At 46.1% G+C, this 21,958-nt stretch overlaps 1 protein-coding gene across 1 annotated transcript in view; it reads left to right on the forward strand.

Annotated features, from left to right (window-relative positions):
- LOC119405011 (uncharacterized) overlaps positions 1 to 21,702 on the forward strand; it is a gene marked incomplete at its 3' end in the record, with an annotated part of 82,185 nt that extends 60,483 nt beyond the window's left edge. Inside the window, 2 exon segments of the mRNA XM_049419156.1 lie at positions 18,491 to 18,609; positions 21,552 to 21,702. Coding sequence (XP_049275113.1) covers positions 18,491 to 18,609; positions 21,552 to 21,702 — 270 coding nt within the window.
- Between the last annotated feature and the right edge of the window lie 256 nt (positions 21,703 to 21,958).

Raw genomic sequence — 21,958 nt, forward strand, 5'->3', positions numbered from 1 at the left:
ATTTGTTGGTGTGGAGCTGCTGATTTGTGATTATGTCACGTACAAGTATTTTGAACAACTTATATCCGAGTTTCAGCACATAACGAACGACGCGGCCGTTTGGCTGACTTGTTCAAATTGACGCATTATAGCTTGTTAGCAACCAAAATAATGCAACGTTTTTTACACAGAATGATAGATGATGTCGTTGACTTCAATCAGACAGATTTTTTCAAAAATTAAAATGTCCTCTTTGAGAAAACTATTTTCATAGTTTAGCGTTTTCGGTCGCTCACTTATGCTTCAGCCCAGTTATCGAATAAAATTGAGCACGATAAAACCACGAAAATTAATTTAAAAGAGAGCGAAAGTGTCAAAGTTCATATGTACCCATTTTTATTATCCTCACTTTAACTTGTTTGCAGCAATATATTCCTCAAACACAGGTATTTTGAGCGATTTGCCAAGTTTGTAATTTTTTCTTCAAAAGTACTTCGACAAGCAAAGAAAACAATAGACTCATAAGATTGTATTTCACTTGTTCTTTAAGGGGAATAAATATTGCGACCAAGAAGTGCACCGTTCTTTCGCTAGCTGCGCTCAAAATTCAGAAATGGCTAAATTGCCGCAAAAGTGTTTTTTTCGGCCGAAATTTGTATATTTTTTTTCAGGCGAACAAATTTTTTTTTCGCAAGACTAACTTCGAAACCATTGTTCTGGGTGTAATGCCTAGACCTACAGCAAGCTTTATCAAAATCGGGAATGGTGACCGGGACCTCATGTTCAATCTTATCTGGACACACCCTGTACTACACCCTTCATACTTTAATCCACTTTAATCCACTCTGACACACATAAAATAACACTGCTATAGTACTCCATATCATATCGCACCTTAATCCAGCGTTTTTGTAATAATCTACGCCTTAATCCGCCTAAATACACCTTTTTGTATTAATTTACATCTTAATCCGAACCCCAATCAACCTTAATCCATCGTCTCTATACCCCTTCACACTTTAATTCACCTTAATCCGCCCTGACTCACTTCAAATACCATTGATGTAGTACTCCGTATCGTATCGCACCTTAATCCACCTTTTATGTATTAATCTACACCTTAGTCCGTGCCCCAATCCGCCTTAATCCATCATCTCTATAGCTCTTCACACTTTAATCAACCTTAATCCACTCTGACTCACATAAAATAACATTGCTATAGTACTCCATATCATGTCGAACCTTAATCCAGCTTTTTTGTAATAATCTACACCTTAATCCGCCTAAATACACGATTTTGCATTAATCTACATCTTAATCCGCACCCCAATCAAACTTAATTCATCATCTCTATACCCCTTCACACTTTAATCCACCTTAATCCGCTCTGACTCACTTCAAATACCATTGATGTAGTACTCCGTATCGTATCACACTTTAATCCAGCTTTTTTGTAATATTCCACGCCTTAATCCGCCTTAATACACCTTTTTGTATTAATCTACACCTTAATCCGTACACCAATCCACCTTAATCCATCGTCGCTATACCCCTTCAAACTTTAATCCAGTTTAATCCACTTTGACTTACTTCAAATATCATTGATAGTGTACTCCATATCGTATCGCACGTTAATCGACCTTTTCTCCATTAATCTGCACCTTAATCCGTTCCGTATCCACCTTAATCCATCATCTCTATATCCCTTCACACTTTAATCCACCTTAATCCACTCTGAGTCACTTCAAATAACTTTGCTATAGTACTCCATATCGTGTCGCACCTTAATCCACCTTTTTTAGTTTAATCTGCATCTTAATCCATACCCCAATCCACCTTAGTCCATCATCTCTTTACCCCTTCACACTTTAATCCACCTTAATCTACTCTGACTCACATTAAATAACATTTCTATAGTACTCCATATCGTTCTTACATTAATCCAGCTTTTTTGTAGTAATCTAGACCTTAATCCGCCTTAATCCAGCTTTTGTATTAAACTACACCTTCATCCGCACCCCCAATCCACCTTAATCTATCATCTCTATACCCCTTCACACTTTAATCCACCTTAATCCGCTCTGACACACTTCAAATACCATTGATGTAGTACTCCGTATCGTATCGCACTTTAATCCAGCTTTTTTTGTAATATTCCATGCCTTAATCCGCCTTTTTGTATTAATCTACACCTTAATCCGCACACCAATCCACCTTAATCCATCGTCGCTATACACCTTCAAACTTTAATCCACTTTAATCCACTCTGAGTCACTTCAAATAACTTTGCTATAGTACTTCATATATTGTCGCACCTTAATCCACCTTCTTTAGTTTAATCTACACCTTAATCCGTACCCCAATCCACCTTAGTCCCTCATCTCTTTACCCCTTCACACTTTAATCTACCTTAATCTACTCTGACTCACATTAAATAACATTTCTATAGTACTCCATATCGTTCATACATTAATCCAGCTTTTTTGTAGTAATCTAGACCTTAATCCGCCTTAACCTAGCTTTTGTATTTATCTACACCTTAATCCGCACCCCCAATTCACCTTAATGCATTCGCTTTATACAACTTTACGCATTAATCCGTGCATTGATCCACCTTAGTCCACTGTGGTTCACTTCAATAAGTTTGATGTACTACCTCATACTGCTCCATACCTTAATCCACCTTGATCCATCCTCTCTATGCCACTCTACTCATCATTCTGCACCTTAAGCTGCCTTAAGCCACGGCGATTCACTCCAATTGTCATTGATGAACTTCTCCACACTGCCCCACACCTTAATCCTCCTTAATCCACTTTGTCTCTATGTTCACATCGAGACAAAGTGACAAACACATGTTTTGCCATTGCAATACCAACGCGAACCGTTTTCAATCGTTTTACAGTTCCACCTTCGCACATTTCAATTGCAGTTTGCCCTCTTTGGAAGCTGTTGAACGAGAACCCCCTGGAGAGTGGCTTCACCGCATGGTCTCACAAGATGGCGCTGTAACTCAAAAACGGCATAACGACGAAGTTTCGTTTCTGCGCATGTTATTCAAAGTTACCTCCCTCTAATCGATGTTACTTGAAACTTCTTGAAATTCGGCTGATATATATAGATATAGTGTTTTTAAAACACCACCCATTCAGTTACGGTGGTGTACTGCAGTGAAGCTCCAGAAAAAGCTGAAGGGGCAATGTCCAAAATTTCTGGGTATGAGTTAGTGACTGCGCTAACAATATATCTTAGCCACATGGATACCTTATATTTGCTACCGCCGTAGTTGGGACTCTCGAACAGCAACGTACGTACGAGGAAAGACGAAGGGAAGGGCAATAGAAAGCAATTAATAAAATGATAGTCCTACGGCCTTCACATTTCGACACAAAACTGCTTATATTGCCCATAGAAACATATCTTCCCAACAATGAACTTGTGTTTAGAAGCGTATCCGACTTTAAAAGTATGGGCGTAACTTGATCTTTGTAAGCTGGCTTTTTCACATTGTGTACTGCAGTGAAGCCTACTCATAAACTCGACGACGGTGTCGTCGTCGATGTGTCGTGGTAGACCCTGCACAACGTTGTTGGGCACGTTCACAACCTAGCCTTTGATACCAAACTGGCCTCTGTCCTCTCACCTCTGTGACGTGTGCTAAGCGGCTTCGATGGTCGTCCGCGTTCACAGGGGGAAATTTCTGAGGCATCGGGGCAGCCTCTTTTCCGAGACTTACCCGATGTGTATAAACTGCTAGATATGACAAAAAAGTACGAATCTGCCCTCAGTTCATAAGGCACATTGCGTTGCTTGTGGAAAGATTCCTATGGCAAATGTTTATCAACGTGTGGAAATGATGCCGGGCGCATTGATTGATCTGCTCGGGAGCCAGTATGAAAGAGTTAATGAACGCGACAAGGATGGGGTAAATATAACGCAGATCATAAAAAGCAAGCATGCAGACAAACAGAAAACATTTGCCAGTTTAATCAGGGCAAACGACCGGGGACCGCGCTTTCATGTTAACGGTAAAAGCAAATGAATTGCGGCAACGATTGCTCGGAGGAAATGTCGCCAGTTTTGTTTTTAGGAAGCTGAAAAATGAAGCGAAACGCGTAAGCGGCAGCCAACCAATCTTGTTTCCCTTATGGAATACTGTACATAGCGTTACATCCTTTCGCGACGGTTTGTTGCTATTCGTGTAAATACCTGAAAAAAGTTGCCGCTGTTTCAACGTGCCGCGTTGCAACCTAAAGACGCCGAGCCTTGGTTTTGCATCATAGCGAAGTCATTCGTTCTCTAGCATTGCCATTTTTTGGGCGTGTTGGTAAACGGAACTCGAAAACATATTGAGCGCTTACAAACAGGGACGTAAGGGAGACGACAACACAATGCGCTATTCGTTCTCGTCGCGAAGCCTCTGTTCCTCCACTTCCTGTTGCACTGTCAAGTTTCGTTTAGGTCGCATGTTGGTGAAGGCTGTAATGCACGTTTGAACGCCATCATCCTTGCAGGCGTTAAAACGAAGCAATCTGACTTCCAGGGCCACTTTTTTTTCGGGTACCCGACCTCCCCTCGGAAGCGCATGTGGGAGCGCCCGCTGTGACGCGAAATTTCCGGGAATGTTGAAGCAGTGAGAAAAGAGAGAGATAACAAAATTTCATTTTCGCATAAGGCGGAGCATTTCAAATGCTCGGGGTTCCTATTCCAGGGCTCCGCTGTCCCTTGCCATCGTCTCTGCCCGTTGGACCAGCCAAAGCTGACCTCCAGAGGCCAAGATGGACAGCAGTGCCTCCCATTGTTCCTCTGTGTTGTTCATGTTGTGCGGTGTTCTTCATTCTGTAGTGTACACTCCCACGTAATGTTAAACAGAGTTGGTGTGGTCCCGCCCCACGGACATATATATCTCTGTATGCTGTGGGGTAGAATACATGTAACCTGTGTAAATTGGGGTATGTATTTGTCTGGAGCCTGCGTAGCGCCGTAGATTCCATTGATGTGAGGTGCTTATGCGGTGCCGGATACGTTTTTCTATTATCCCTGTAATATTGAAGGAAATCTCGAAAGGAGTTCGTTTCCGGAAATTTCGGAAATACTGAAAAAGAAGACATTCACTAATTTCTTAATAAATTGAACTAAGAACACAAGGATAAGGAAGTGCGTAAAGAGTTTGTTTTCAATGTCTCCGACCAAATGTTGATGTTTTGATGTTTAGAAACAAATTACGACCAATGTGGCGGTACGCTGGGCCAGTTGGTGCAAGATATTGGAGATTGTATGAGCGAACGAACAGCAGGAATAGAAGGAAAGGACTTGACAGGACAGAACAAATTGCTACCAGCCACGGTCTAGTGGTTATAGTGCTCGACTGCGGACCCGAAGGTCGCGGGATGGAATCCCAGCCACAGCGGCCGAATTTCGTTGGAGGCAAAAATGCTGGAGGCCCGCATAATTAGATTTAGGTGCACGTTGAAGAACACCAGGAGGTCGAAATTTCCGGAGCCCCCACTACGGCCTTCCTCATAGTCGCATCGTGGTTATGGGATGAAAAACCCCAACAATTATTATTATTAAACAAATTACGCTTTCTTTTATTCAGTCAGGCATCCTTGGTGGCTAGGATATTTCATCTGCGGACTGTGAAACACTGCACTGCTTTGTTCATTTAGTGAGTAGTGATAAAGTTGTTTCCATTCCATTTGAGGGTAAGACAATTTAAAATTCATTTACTGCATTCTAGTTAAGCGTGCAGTTTTCCACTTTAGCGGTAGCTGTCTTTTGTTGCAGGTTATGCGTGTAAGTGAAATAAGCACGACGAAAGAATACACCCTTAAAAATAACAGCGATAAAGTTTCATCGGGTAATTTTAAATGCGAAGCATTTCTTAGCGAACCTCAGGCACTTTGGGCGTTTCTATCTACGTATCTATCTATCTATCTATCTATCTATCTAGCCGCCTACGTCTGGGCGCTCTCCTGGTCGTCTCTGTAACTTCTAATGTACCAAAATTGGCATAGCAGGGGATCAGTGTATGGTGAACGCGATTCGCTGGTAATGACATCAATAACGCAAAATACCTGTCGCGTACGTCATGAAACCCTTTCTCTCAGTCACCTGTGGCACATACCCGCATACCAGAGTTTATGTTATGCGGGTATGTGCCACAGGTGATACAAATTTTCAACCAACACAGTAAACGCGAACACACACATTGACACGCAAGGGAAGTGATAATAATAATAATTGTAGGGGCTTTAATTTTGACTATCTGCATCGAGATCGCACAGTACACGGGCATCTAGCATTTTGCATGCGACCGCCGCGGCCGGGATCGAACCCGCGACCTTCGGGTCAGCAGCCGAGCACCGTAACCGCTACACCACCGGGGCTGACTCACGGAAAGTGAGGAAGCTGAAAACAGAACACCCCTGGAAGACGCTCAACTACCATGCACTCGTTCACGTGGTCCGCAACGTGGACAACGTCGATTGCGCAAAAACCGGGGTCAATGCTTCCTACAATAAATCTGCCGAGAGAACCAGGCCGCTCATCATTATCGATGACTTAAACATTGATCTATCAAGACGGAACAGCGACTGGTCTGTATACTGCGTGAAACACGGCTTGAATATGGACAGGGCATCAAAAGACCTCGCTGCCACGTGCAGGACAGGAGGCGTCATAGACCATTTCATCGTAAGAGGCATCCAGGATTTCCACCAGCTCTACTATACCTCGTACTTCACTACACTTAGACCTCTCGTAGCTGCGATCACGAACGGATCCGGTCGAGCTGCTGGTGCTCACTGATCACGGTGATGATGACCTTGTTGAAGAACTGTCAAGAACCCCTTCTACACATACACACGGGTTCGTGAAACGTGCGTGCGTTCGCGTCATAACAGATAAATATAAACATAACGGTAACCGAACTGCAACTGTGATTGCAGCGTACGCGCAGTGCTTCTGCGTGTGCCACTTGGCTGTGTGTATATCTAGAATAATATTTCTGAAACGGAGCTTTGTTGCGAGTAACGCCTGTCCTGTGCATTTGCGTTTCGTCTTTGTGCTGTTCGGATTCGCGCTATCCAGTGTTGAAGAATATAAGCACTACATATCAGCTTATCGCATGTGGTGATGGTAACACCCATGTTGCTGTTGGCATCGCTGCGCAACTGTAAACAACTGGTTATATAATGCATATGCGACTCATCAGTGTGCGTTACCACTTCATATTTCTCTAGCGTCATTCCTTAACGTTTCGCTCAGTATGAAAAATTACGCCAGTCACCATCCCGCGCATGCTTCGCATAACTTCGACTCCCATGGTACGTGGGATCTGCCGAATTTTTGTTAGAAGCCCCATGGCGTGTTCACGTGGCGAGTGCCTCGATGACCGCGAAATCGTCTGCACCGTTGATTGTCACTCATGCAAATCGATCAGTGCGTATAGCCATATATAAGCTCCCTAGGGAAATCTCTGAGGCTTATGTTATATTCAAGGTAAAATGGATGACTCTCTCCTGCCGTGCTGACGTGGCCGTCACATTTTGCAGCAGGCAGATAATGAGTATCGTGATGGACTACTTCCGCTGAACAGGCGCTTACACCTTTCGTTTACGTTATCTTTACATGTTTTGATGTGGCACTCTAGTTTTATGGTGGTGCGTTGTCTTTCTCAGTTGTATCAACTGCGTGCGCACTATAAGCCGCTGACCGTGTAATCAATGACCAATGGTTTTCATGTTGTTGTTCCATTTGCTGTGCATGTAGTCCGTAGCCTTTATCATTAGTGAAGCGCCAACCAACTATACAATACTTGATATAATCTTAGACGCACCTGAATTCAAAAGTACAAATGATCGATTACAGGTGCGCTGTTGTACATTTATGAACGCACAGTGAAAAGTACAAGGACATTGCACTCAAGTGGACGCATATACACTGAAAAATGGCGCCCTGTGTTGAACGTTCCTTTCCCTAACGGGCATCTGAGAAAATAATCTTCCAACCAATGCGTATATAATAGTGTTACCTTATTCGTACGCTGGTGCATCCCAGCGAGATCATGAACTGAGCCGGTATTACAAATGATGAAACCGCCCTGAAGTTTCTTATGACGAGGATATCCATTTTTAAACGTTTTTTTGGGAGGTCGATTTGCGCAGCTTTACTGAGAAAGCAACTTCCGCCTCATCACTTCCTCCGTATACTTTAGTGCCCCGCAATATTTAGTTTTCGGAGGTTTCACGTCTGTTGTTTAACTGTACCCAAATTTCGTAATCTAGATTATGATGTGTAGTACAATCAGACCCTGTGAGCAAGGTCACTCAAAAAATGAACATTACTTGAAGAAGTGAGATTGTGTGAGCAACTACTTCTCAAGCCCTCATTTTTAAAACTGCTACTCGAAGGCGTTTGAAACAATATTTCGGCACTGATACGCCGGAAATGCATTGTAACAGGATAGCCAGGTGGGTTAATTGGCATCAAATTATGATATGAAATTTTGAGCGCAAATAAACGAAGCAGTACGAAGACGAGCGCTTGCGGTGTGTGTGTCCCTTCTCCGTCCTGCGTCGTTTATTTGCGCTCAAAGTTTCATATCATAATGCCGGAAATGTCACAGGGCTCAGGTTCACTGCTACGTGGGGCATGCGTTGCGATCTCGTCGGTTCCAATTCGTAAGCATGAACACATAACTTAAAGTAATTAGTTCAAACGTGTCCACCTAGTCAGCGTGGCAGTCAGGGAAATGATCAAGCGGAAGTCTCTCCGATCTGCCAGTGACGTCATCAGCAGTGTCGCCATTCTCTTTTCAACCTGGTACGAGGTGAGCGCACAAAGGACACGGTCGAAAGAAGAGACGTACACACAATGGCGCTCCAAAGTCTCCTCCAGCGTACCACTATGACCAACCAATAAGGCCGCATCGCCACCCCCTTTCAACGTCCGACGCCGCAAAAGGACTGCGTGCCTAGCCCGTCATCTAACGTTAGACCTGTGGAAACCACTCACGTTTACAAGCCCGCGCCTGCATACCTTGGACCCTGATCTCCAACTACATGTCCCGTCCAACCTATCACGACGTGAACCTACCCGGCTGGTCCGTCGATGGCTTAGAGTGGCCTGCTCAAATTTTGTTCGTTTATTATTGGAATGGTGGACAGCTCGTTATGTGAACTCTGTGGGTTCAACTTTCTTTCTTTCTTTCTTTCTTTCTTTCTTTCTTTCTTTCTTTCTTTCTTTCTTTCTTTCTTTCTTTCTTTCTTTCTTTCTTTCTTTCTTTCTTTCTTTCTTTCTTTCTTTCTTTCTTTCTTTCTTTCTTTCTTTCTTTCTTTCTTTCACTGCAACATCAATTACATTGAAACTTTCGGCGGGTGTTTGCCGTCGCCGAGGGGGAGGGGTGGGGGGTGGGGGGAAAGGTGTGCAGTGCAGCAGACACTACGAACGTTGATCATAAGGGCGCCGTCGTGAGAGCTTTCGCAAGCGCTATCTCGACAGACGTCAGTGGACGGCTCGTATACGTGTTATGCTCTCTGCGCTCACTTCGCATTGAGACGACAGACAGCACGAAAACCGCTTCGCTGCCTGAAGCAGCCGTATTCGCTTAGACCAGCATTTTGTAGAGTTACGCGATATCGGATCCGAAAGAGTTAGCTGCTAGCCTTACTTCGTATGACATTCTAATATGTTCCTATCGCATTCATTGCTTCGCCCTTGTGACAAAACTGATTTTTCTCTCTTCCTTAACGCTGGGTCTGTAACCAACATCTCCAATAAGCCATTCCAATAGGCGCCAAAGTGCTGACGCTTGAGAATATATCTGTGAACCGCATAATTTATCGCATAGCTTCGGTTCTCGCATATGAACGCAAGGTAATGCTAACTGCTCATGCGTTGGGAACATAGGCGTGCGCGACAGGGGGGAGGGGGGCTTCTCCTAGTCATCTAAAAAAAGGGGGAGGGCAACATCTGCCCCATACATTGACATAATAGGGGGTGGGGGCTGCGATGAACATTGGCCTCCCCCCCCCCCCCCCATTATAGGAACCCTGCGCACGCCTATGATTAGAGTGTGTCAACTCTAATTGCTAACGACAGAGAAAGTAATATGGAAGTATATAACAGTTGTCCTCAGGCGCCATACAGCGAGGTAACTATTTTCCCACAGCACTAAACTTAAGCAGGTCGCAGTGCTAGTGATAAACGTTATTTAAAAGAGCGGGCAATTTGCTTGTTGTCCTCAACTAGCGACAAGTAAAGAAGAAACGCAAAAAATTGAGCCAAATAATTGCAGAAGCATCAAAACTACGCGCAGTAAAATTTTTTGCGAGCGTGTTTACCATTTAACCGAAAGTAGTCTTTCGTAAGCAATTCGGTCAGCAACCTCCACCAGGCGTCGCATTTGGGACTTGCCGAAGTCAAACCGGACGAACACTCGCTCGAATTCAGATTCAGGTGGGTGCGGGGCGGGCGTCTTTAATTAGCCGGGAGTTAAGCGATAAGGCGTTCTTCGTAGTTTGCGTGATGACACCGCAGCTTAATTACGTCTTTGAATAGTTTCGTCGTGGCGTGTACGGCGGCGGCAAACTTTTTCGCCACCGTGGCATGTCTGCGAGCGAAGACTGGTTTGGTTTTCTCAACAGAGTGATTTAGTAGTTATAGTTTGCATGACGTGAAGTCTTACTGCAACGTACATTCCGCTGAAGTTCACAGAGCTTCCCAGAACAAGCGGTACCCGTATAGGGTACCTCTTCCTGCGTTAGGCGTTACTAACATATTTTCCGTGCAGTTGCTTTCCATTTATATTGGTAATAGCTCCATTTCATTTCACGAACACAGTAAGCTAAGTAATAAATGCATCAACAAGAAATGAAAATTCCCTTGTGGTAATGGTCTTCATAACGAGTGGCTGATGAAACATTCACTGTGTTTTGAGAGAGGACGGACAAATGGTCATGCAATTAATGATGAAAATGACGAATGGTCACGCTGAATAGTGTGCTAAACAAATGGTTTATCGGCGTTAACCGGTATTTAGTTGTTTGTGTCTTGTGCATACTGACGCATTGCAGTCCGCACCTTTGAAGACGAACGGTAAAAAGAAAAAAACAAAGGAAAAAAATAACTTTGGCAACTACTCACTACTGGTGCGGAGTCTGTGGAAACAGCGGAGGTGGTGGCCTTCCCCTCCTCCTTTCCCTCCTCCTTCCCCACCTCCTCACCCTCACATCACTCCTTCTAACCCTCACTTTCCTTTCCTATACCCTTGCTCTACTGTAGTATACATGGCTATGCTCAGCTATGCTTACCCTCTCGCCTACTCCTTTCCCTCCGCTTCATCTTCACTTCCCTTTCCCACAACCTAGCTACGCTATACTATACGTGGCTATGCTATGCTTTCTTTCCCTGTATTATTTTCTTTCTATCTCTATTTCTTTCTGTACCTTTCTCTCACTCTTTCTGTTTCTTGCGTCAACCGTAGCAACGCAATCGTGTGGTTCCCATAAATGCATGTTCCGCTACCGTGCCTGGATAGCCGAGTGGTTACGACGCTCGCTTTCGGACCGTGGGTACCGGGGTTTGAATCCGGCCTTGCCAAGAAATTTCATTTCGTTTTATTTATCTCGTCTCTCTCTCTCTCTCCTCTCTTCTTTTCCATCTTTCTCCTGCCCACTTCGCCGAGCATAGTTTGCGCTTAACGCTCGTCTCCTTCCCCCTACTTCCCGGCTCCTTGCCCAAGCGCTCCTCGTTTTGCTAGGCTTTACCCTCTCCCACCCCAGGCTCCAACCTCCTTTCCCACCGCTCTCCGCCAGTCTCCTTCGCTCTGCTCTCTCCCTCTAATGTCCTCGCTTTCCCTCGCACCTGCTGTACTCGGTAGTGGGGCTTGTCCAATTCCTGCGGCGCATACCCGCCCGAGTAGTTTAGCCGAACGCCACACGGGCCAAGCTCAAGCTTAAACACTGGCTCCGCTGTTGAAATGTTAGTGCTCGATGCAAATGCGCACTTCATCACGTAAAACGTGCTTTCTGGAGGACAGCCATACCCCTATTGATTGATCCTTAGTTGGCTGAAACCTGTTATGCTTTGGCAGCAACAGGTTTTTTTTCCGGCGCGTTTTATTTTCTGATTTGGTCTCGTTATGTCATGCAGAAATTGAGATCCTCGATTGTGTTTAACAAACACCGGACTGCGCAAGGTTCTTTTGAAAGTTCGTGATTGTGTCGCTAATTATCTGTAAATGAGGCGCACCGTCGAAGTTTACGCTAACCGCGCGCATTTAGCGTGTACGTAAATGTTCTTACTCTGTTCTCAAATTGTCGAATATAACAGCGCGAAGCGAGTGCGTCAGCTCCAAGCGTTGCCAGCAGGCGAACTTTTCCTACGGAGAGCTTGTGAAGAGGAAAACGGGATGAAGGAACCGTCTTTGACGTCATCCGCGCGCTAAAGGCGAAGGTCGACGGGGCCAACTTCTTTCGCGGAAAGAGAAAAGTTCTCAGTGAATGGCACGTCTGGAGGCGATTCGGTAAGCTCATTACGCACGCGGACGGGGCTCTGTGTTTCTAAAAGCGCCGACCTGCGTGCCTTTCGAGTTCTGCACGAGTTCTCTACTTTCACCTGCGAATTTTAGCTCAAAGCGGGGAAGGTGCGAGAGGGTGAACGCTTTGATGGGCCTCGTCCGCGAAGCACGCCGGCGCTGCTTGGCCGAGCGGTGCGAGAGTTCAGTGCCTCCCAAGCAGTGCCTCAGGCGGCACGTGCCGCATAGAGAGGCGAATAGGGGAATTAGGCTAAATGAGCCATTTATGGGGAGAGCGTACTCGCTGGAATGCAAAGAAAAGGCGGCGTCTAACTCGCAATTTGCAGGTCATTTCGCGCGTTCCTTGCACGGGCCAATGACTTTATAACGGCGGCAAGCCTTTCAACGCAACAACTTTGGTGTTGGTTCCGTAAAAAAGAAATCGAATTCGGAGAATGCGATAGTGGCTTCGCTTGGATTGTAAAAGAAGGCCTGAAAAAAAAAAGAAGAATAAAAGAAAACGGTGCAGTGATCGTAACTGTGGTTGGCGGTTTTCGCGGCAGCTATTGCGATTCCGGTTGAACTTGACGAGCTTTGACCCCACATCACGAAGTGGGGTCAGAGAGTGTGAAGGCACGCTTCCGATAGGCTTGGCACGCCGCACGCTTAGCATGAGAGAAAGAATTAAAGTGGGTGAGCAAGGGCGCCAAAAGTGTATCCAGAAATATTTTGAAGAGAGGGGAGGGGGGAGGACTTTGAAGTTTTATGTTTGTGCATATATTGGTATGTGTGCATGTATACATACACATTCAAAAGTGAATAATTTCGGGGGGAAGTAGTTTAACGCGACCCCCCCCCCCCCCTATTGGCTACACCAGTGAAGGATGCCGATGAGTACAGCACACGGGCACTAAGTGGATTGAGTAGGTGACTTTATTAAATGAAGTGGCTGACTTGTGAACCAACTGAAGTAACTGACTGAATGCTGCTCTGAGCAGAACTGGCTGCGACCTAACCTGAACTTAATTAGCGACTGGACTCAACAGAACTGGCTGACTATATAATGTGACCTAACTAACTGACTGGCTGGACTGAACTAAGCTGGCTGATTTTGCAAACTAAACCAACTGGCTTAACAAATTTAACTAGATGGCTTAGCTAACTGAATTGGTTGAATATTGAGATGAACCCGGGTGACGTTACTGAATTGACTGACCGGCTTTAGTTAATGCGAGCTGACTTAGATAACCGGTCAGGCTGAATGGACTGAGGTGAGGTGAACTGACCTTAAAGCATGACGACGCTCTGGAGATATCTTTGATAAACAATATATGTTAAACTTTTGGCGCTGAGTTCCCTTCTTAAAAAGACGGCTTCGATGCTATTGATGTGTTTGAGTATTTGAGAAAATACTTTGGTTAAGTGTCTTGCTTAATAAGCTCCTCAATTTGTCCCAGTGGCTGCTCTTTTTACACTAATGTTTGCATATCATAATGTTTTGAAAATAATTATGGCATGAGTGCTTATTACTTTATTTGCCATTATAAAATGGACCAGTGGCGTAGCCGAGGCTGAGCTTACGGGTGTTTTTTGTTACCTCAGTATCACTTCACTCCTTTATCTGATCGGCTGACTGGACTAAGCACAGCTGAACCTGACTTATTTATCGGACTTAATTAACCGACTGACAGGCTTGAGCTGAGTTCAGTGTGTTAAATTACTTTCAAAACCTTCGTAAAAATGAAAAGAGACGGTGTTATCAGTAATAATAATTGTTGCGGTTTTTACGTCCCAAAACCTCGATGTTATTATGAGCGACGCCGTAGTGGAGGGCTCCGGAAATTTTGAACATCTGATGTTCTAAGCGTGCTCCTAAATATAAGTATACGGGCCTCTAGCATTTCGCCTGAATCGAAATGCGACCGGCGCGGCCGGGATTCTGTCCCGCGACGTTCGGGACAGCAGCCAAGCGCCATCGCGGCGGGTACGGTGTTATGAAGGCATTCAGAATAGTTTTCGCCACAGGGTGCTCTTTTAAACCCACGTTTAAAACTAAGTCCAAAAGTATTTTTTTATTACGTCAGCCTCCCGTGCTACGGCCGTCGCTACCGGGATTTGATCTCCTGAAGGTGTTACTGAGAGGCAGAAGGGCATACCCACTAAGTCAGTCGCGACGCGCGCGACATCCTTTCCAAAGAAATCATTACCGGGATAATAGTGGATCGCCTATCGTACATGCGTACCAAAGATCTCTTCTTTGTCGGTGTTCAACGAAATGTCCTAATGCTTTTTAGTCCTTCAACGAGCAGAAGACACGCCGCTAGTCAGGGATCTTTGGAGACATTCAGATTTGCCTATAGAGCTGGTTTCCTGTGGTCGTCGCAGCGGCATGTGCGAAAAAGGACTTACTATTCAGGATTCATAAAACACCGTCATTTAATGCGGTCCCGCTCCCTCATATAGTCAGGGAATGAGATCATGGCATTGACTCAATGCAAGAAGGAAACTGCAGGCTTACGAGAGACCCCTCCGCCGCGCTCTATGAAAACATGTGTCAAATATTTGCTTTGGCCTAGCTGAAAGACGAATGGCCTAAGTTCACAGTCGTGTCTGTTCGAACCACCGAAGCTCTACGCCTTGTACCCATTTGAATCCCTTGTCTTCTTTTGGCACAAGGCCTTAACAGACAGCTTCGTTGGGCGCAAGCTAATGGGAAGACTTTGTCAGATGAATGAAATCTGAGTCGGGCTTCTGTAAATGAAATAGCGGGCACCGGCTGCGCCTCACTGAAGGACAGTAGCAATATGAGACGCCTTATGTATGGCTTCAGCCTACTTAGAGGGGGTATCTTTTCGTCGATATACCTTTTGTAGTTTCAACTTGGTGGCTTCGCTAATGGGCCTCAGAGTATGGGTGCACCTTGATGCGGTGGCTGTAATCTTGCATAAATGTCGCACGTGCAGTGACTCTAACCTTGCGAGGTGAGCAACGCCACCGAGCACGGGAGACTTCGCAAGAAAGAAGAAGAACATAAACAGCGATGATGAGAAACAGGCAGGTTCGTGCCGCTCGCATCGCGGCTGATCTTGGCCCGCCAGCTCCGATCGCGTCCTTCGAAGTCATCCTCGATCCACGTCAGGACATGCAGGAGCCACGGAACGTTCGATACCGTCCAGGTCGATCAGGAACCGCTGGCAGCGCTGAACTCTAACGAATAGGACATCGAGTGCGTGGCGGCAAGGCGTACGCGTTCTCTACAGAGATTTATCCGCAGGACAAGCGTGGTTTGAAAAGCTTCAGGAGACTATTCGCAGCGGTGGTTCAAAGCGATAGGGGATATAATTAAAACAGCAAGGAAACATCCTCTCGACCATGCGTTCCGCAATCTGTCCAATATTAGCTTCAATCATAGGCGTGCGCAATGGGAGGGGGGGGGGGGGTCAGGGGGGCGAAATCTGACCCGTACATTGACTAGTCACCCAAGAGGGGGGGGGGGCAAAATCTGCCCCATACATTGACTTAGTAGGGTGGGGGGAGGGTGCTGCGATGAACCTTCGCCCCCCTCCCCCCCTGATGGGAAACCGTGCGCACGCCTATGGTTTCAATTGCCATCTATTCCAAGGTGATACACGAGCACGTTTGCTGTACGTCACACTTGCTGCCCGCGACACGTGTTTATAATATTGCGCGAGAAGGTATCGGGCTCATGAGGACTCATTGGATTTCATCCTTTGTTGTACCGGTCATATTGACGTAGGCGCACCTAAAAAGGCTCCTGAACGGATCCACTTTCGTGGGTATTCAACCACCCCAGATACTAGCATCGCTAGTCAATATATCAAGCCGTTTAGCGCGGTTTTCTTCGACGCTCAGTTATGGACGTTGAATCTATAACTAATTTCGACATAACCCCACGATCAGTCAGCACTATAAGTGAACCAGTATGAATAATTAAGGGAAAGGTGGGACTTGGATCTAGTGATGTCAGAGCGGTCGGTTAAGATAAAACAAAGCGCTGCGGCGAATTGAGTACAGTTTGAACCCATCAATAACGAAGGCCCTCAAGAACGACATTCTGGCGACAATGAAGAAATCTGGCGTCCCCGGCGAACGTCCATGGAGTTCAATGCACCTGCCTCCTCCGGACAGCGAAGAGATTTTATTAAGGTCTCCCGCAATAACGACAGTTTCAAATAGCAATCCGCAACGTTCTTTTTTTCAACCCATGAGCCAGTTGGGAACACAGAAGTATGAAAATTGCAGTACCGCTTATTCAACAGGTCGGGCACATACGTTTTTGCCAACAAGCATCGGTGCGACCATTGCTGCTTACATTCAGTCGGATGATGATGGTGATAACAATGAGACTGATGAGGACGATGATGATAGCCACAAGTTCAACGAGACGCTGTTGAACTGCACGACTTTTTGTGTGCTGACGCCGACCAGATCGTGCACGAAGAGTTCAGCGACGACGTTGTCGTCAAAGGTTTGTGCGCCAGGAATATGAGAGTGAAGACGAGAGTGAGGAAAGCAACGTGACGTGAGAAAGGCAAGTAAGCTCGCGCGAAGTTCATGATGCTTTTAGAATCATTCGCCAATTCCTCGGCGCCCACGACGACGACGAAACTATGCAAAGCTTGTTAAACTGTGAGGCTCGAGCCGTCAAGCTCCTTCAAAGCAACGTGAAACAACGCAAGATAAGCGACTTCTTCAAGTAAACTTGGTTGCGTGAAGTAATTGGCGTGCGTAGTCTTTCGTTTTCGCGACAACGAAATTCTCACCATAACGATCAAACTCGCTTCCCCGGCGATTTCGCTACTGGGGAGTTCGACTGTACTACAGTAAAGCCGAGTATGGTAGTAATTTCACGCCATGGGTCCGTTGCTATACCTTGTGTGGTGGCACGCTAATGGTGAAGCAAATACTTTGTCCCCGCCTACCTCTTTTAACGCTTGAAATCACAGTGCGTTACTAGACAAACCACTACCCTGAGGTCTGCACCGGCCACATACGAGAAATGGAGTAGCCAAGGGGATGTAAACCTGAACCTCTCCACAGTAAGCCAGTTAGAACAGAACAGAAGCTTGGGATGGGGCGGGGGGGGGGGGGTGTTTACGGTGATTTGCCGCCTATAATACAGTAAAACATGTTGTTGGGCTAGTTGGTAAGCACGCAACACAAGGTGATAAAAAAAATTAACAAAAAAACCGGATGACAGGAGGACAGGAGGCTCGTTCCTGTCCTCCTGTTTTTTTTTTTCTTCACCTTTTGTGTTGCGTCCTTACCTTTTGATCAGCATATAGTAGGAGGCTTCGGAAAATCTCCACTACCCCCCCGCCCCCCCCCCCTCCCAAACTCTTACCACACAAACGAGCTTTGGAAGAGATCCTTGGCCAGCTCCAAACTCGACAGTCAGGTAAGGCTGGTCGCGAGGGCCCAGGACGTGGCCCGAGCTCAAGGCATCCTGTACTAAGGAAGCCTCTCCTAAGCTATCTTCTCAAATAATGACGTTTATTATCTCTCTCTCTCTCTCGCCTCTGGCCTGCTATAGTACACACTAGGATATGGGTTTACGAACGAAACACACGAAGACGAACACGCCATCGTGTTAGGCTTCGTACGTTTTCGTGCCAGTGCCTGGAAGCGCATTCTCATGAGTCATCACAACCGAACAAACTAGCCTACCAATACAGTACTCACGGACTGAAACGCGATATCATGTTCTTTAGTATCAGGACCGATATGAGGGATTGCTCGTGATAACGGCGTCATGCTACTGCAAATAGGTAATGTAGGCTTTCATGTAAGTGTTCGAGTCAAAATTACGCCGCTACGACACGAACTGTAGACACTGGAAACAAAAGTACGTGCACTACTTGACCCTAAGTTTTCGCGTTTCAATCCGTGAGTAACGCAAATCATTAGTAAACTGACAGACGATTCGTAAACTTCTTTGTTTCTTTTGTTTTCTCTCGCTGCCGACTGCAGGCACTCTACAGTTGCTGCTGTGGAATTCGACTGACCAGATACCCCTGTGGAGCTCATACGGACCACGCAAAGGCGGCTGGGCCAGCGTCGAATTGCCGAAGACCTTCGAGTATTTCCAGGTAAGTGGGGACACGGGCTGCACTTTGTGACCAGCGTTGATAGTGAGAGTGACAGCCTCAAGTAAAATGAATCCGGGGGAAAAATCATGCAGCGTACGTGAACATTCACAATTCACCAGAATTTCTTGCGGTGCTTCTTGCACTAAGCTATTTACATCTAGTTACACGGAAGATCAGATTGCAGCTTCAGAGACGTGGCTATAAGCGGCTTTACCGCGAAAAACGTGTGAAGCAGGCTTCCTCTCGGTAGCGCTGCCGTGCCGTAGCATCGTAACGTCGGCAAGATCGCCTGTTGCGCTGTCGCGTCGCGTGCCTCGGGTCTACTTCATCGATCGGCAGCGCGTAAATGAAACTCGTCACACGATGGCTCAGTCCTGCAAGGAGGCAGTTGACCGTAAAGTAGAAGGCTTATGCGAAGGCACGCGATGCAAGGCATGAGCTACCGATGGTCCGCATTGCGCACGAGTTCGGTAGCACAAAGCGAAACTGAGTTGTAAGGACCACAGAGAAAAAAAATTAACATACCTTGCACTCGAGGCGCAAGGCTAAAGAGACAGCGGAGGTGATAGGCACCTATGTAGTCTAGGCTTTTGCTGTTTTGATAACTTTCGCAAACGTCCTCTTTCTTGAGAAGAACTTGTTCCTGGACTAGGTGGTGCGTAAGTTTGCTAAACATAATTCTGGCGCGAGGCAGGAAACATGGAGACAGGACAGGGAAAAGAGACAGAGGAGCGCTAAAATAAATAATAATATCTGGGGTTTAACGTCCCAAAACCACGATATGATTATGAGAGACGCCGTAGTGGAGGGCTCCGGAAATTTTGACCACCTGGGGTTCTTTAACGTGCACCTAAGTCTAAGTACACGGGCCTCAAACATTTTCGCCTCCATCGAAAATGCAGCCGCCGCGGCCGGGATTCGATCCCGCGACCTTCGGGTCAGCAGTCGAGCGCCATAACCACTAGACCACCGTGGCGGGGCAGCGCTAAAATACGAACTGTTTATTGACGGCAAAGGCTGAAAATCAAGAAAACTTTCGAGCATGCGCATATGCGTGAAAGAGTTGACGTTAAACATGTCATCAGGTAAGCTGTCCATTAAAAAGGATAACTCAGATCCATATGGCACAAGTGATGTGTGACACAGGCGGACCCCTTGCTTCTAATGTGAAACGCTTCTAACAGTTCCCTCGCCGTTTGATGTCTACTCTTGCCACTAATCTTAACTTGCGCGAAACGTCGCACAGATGGGCATGACTTAACATGCGCCGGAAGATGCGCACTATCACTTTTTCCAGTACTATTGGCATGCTCCTTCAGGCGGTCGTCAATACACCGTCCCATTTGTCCTATGTAGGGCTTGCCACAGCTAAGGGGAATTTCGTAGGCGACACCTTTGGCACAATGGCTGAAGGGTTTCACGTGCTTCTTTTAGCACCCTTGCGGCTTAGCACGAGAGATTTGCTGGCACAGCAGCGCCAGTTTATTCGGAGTGGAACACACAACATAATAATAATAATAATAATAATAATAATAATAATAATAATAATAATAATAATAATAATAATAATAATAATAATAATATCTGGGTTTTAACGTCCCTAAACCACGATATGATTATGAGGGACGCCGTAGCGGAGGGATCCGGAAATTTCGACCACCTGGGGTTCTTTAACGTGCACCTAAATTTAAGTACACGGGCCTTAAACATTTCCGCCTCCATCGAAAATGCAGCCGCCGTGGCCGGGATTCGATCCCGCGACCTTCGGGTCAGCAGTCGAGCGCCATAACCACAAGGCCACTGTGCCGGGGCTTAAAACACGACAGGAATTCCATACCTAATGGCCAGCTTCTTCAGGTTATGGCTCATCTTGTGCAGGTGCGGCACCACTTGTGGTCTTGCACGCTCTCGTTCTCGCACGTGCCCTTCCTGAGTACGGATTTTCAGTTTCCGTAGTAACGATTCGGCCACGGCATTCAAGACCGTCTGAGGGAAGCCCGCCTTGTCAAGTCTGCCAATCTTACTGCAGAGGCTAACCTCTTTATTTCTTCCCTTATTTCTCTCTTCTCTCTGTATTTTCTATATCTTTTTTTTCTCTGTTAATTTATATTTATTTATTTCTCTCTCTCTCTCTCTCTCGCTCTATTTCTTTCTATCCCTTGCTCTTTATATCTTTATTCCTCTTTCATCCCTTTCGTTCTCTCTCTCTCTCTCCATTTCTCGCTTCATTCCTCCTCCTTTCTATCCTTTCCTCTCTCTGTCTCTTACTGTATTTCCTTCTCTCTCTTTGATTTCTCTCTTTCTGATTCTTTCTATGCTATGATTTACTCTCTCTCCCCTGCTCCTTTCCCTCCTCCTCACCATCACATATCTCCCCCTCATGTTTCTTTCCTTTTCCCACCCCCTGGCTACACTATACCATACAAGGCTGTGCTATGCCCTACTATAGCGTGCCTGGATAGCCGAGTGGTTAGTACGCTCGCCTTCGGATCGAGGGCACGCGTGTTCGAATCCTACCTTGTGAAGACTTTGTTTCGGCAAGAATTTCTTTGTCTTTCTTTCTTTCTCTCTCTGTACTCGTCGTCTCAACCATCAGGGCTATTACAGGCCACGCCAGAGAGATCGGCGCACGTGTTCTGGATTGCGAAGCAGACGAGGACGAAGATGAAGACGAGGATGTATAGAACGCGTGCCGGTTCATGATGATGATATTTTTGAGTCACTACAGACATTTTACGCCGAGCTAGAGTAGCTTCGCTGTTAAAAAATAATTTCTGCTTCTTCAGTGGATGAGTTGGCGGCAATACCGCAAAACCGCTCGAAGAAGGAGAGGAAACGAAATGAGGGAGAAAAGACGCGTAAGCAAAAGGCTGGTGGCTTCGCAGCATTTTGCTTCCGCAAAAGTTCTTTTCTATAAATTATGTTACCTTCTGTCTACCCAGCTCGTTTTCGCGGCGCGCACCCGACAGCCAGGTGAGGGAGGCGTGGCCATCGATGACGTCAGGCTCGGTCCGGAATGCCAAGACGTGCCCACCGCTGAACCGCCACCGGCCACAACCACACTGTTGCCGGATGACGTCACGACCGAGCTTGGTGAGTTGTGTGGTCCTCTTGTTATCACTCAGGTGATATTTAACACCAAAATAAAAGTCAGTCATTGTGAGCTTCGCATTGAAAAATTTCCACCTATTTACCATCGTCAGTATAGATAGCGAGCTCGAAGCGATTCACGGAACCTTGCACCCGAGCATACGTAATCACCATCAAATACATCAGCGGGATACGTATTGACAGTGAAGTAAATCACACAAGCATACATAGAACTCCCAAACGTTCATCATGGCGCGTG

Source organism: Rhipicephalus sanguineus, chromosome 9 (assembly GCF_013339695.2).
Source record: "Rhipicephalus sanguineus isolate Rsan-2018 chromosome 9, BIME_Rsan_1.4, whole genome shotgun sequence".
NCBI lineage: Eukaryota > Metazoa > Arthropoda > Arachnida > Ixodida > Ixodidae > Rhipicephalus > Rhipicephalus sanguineus.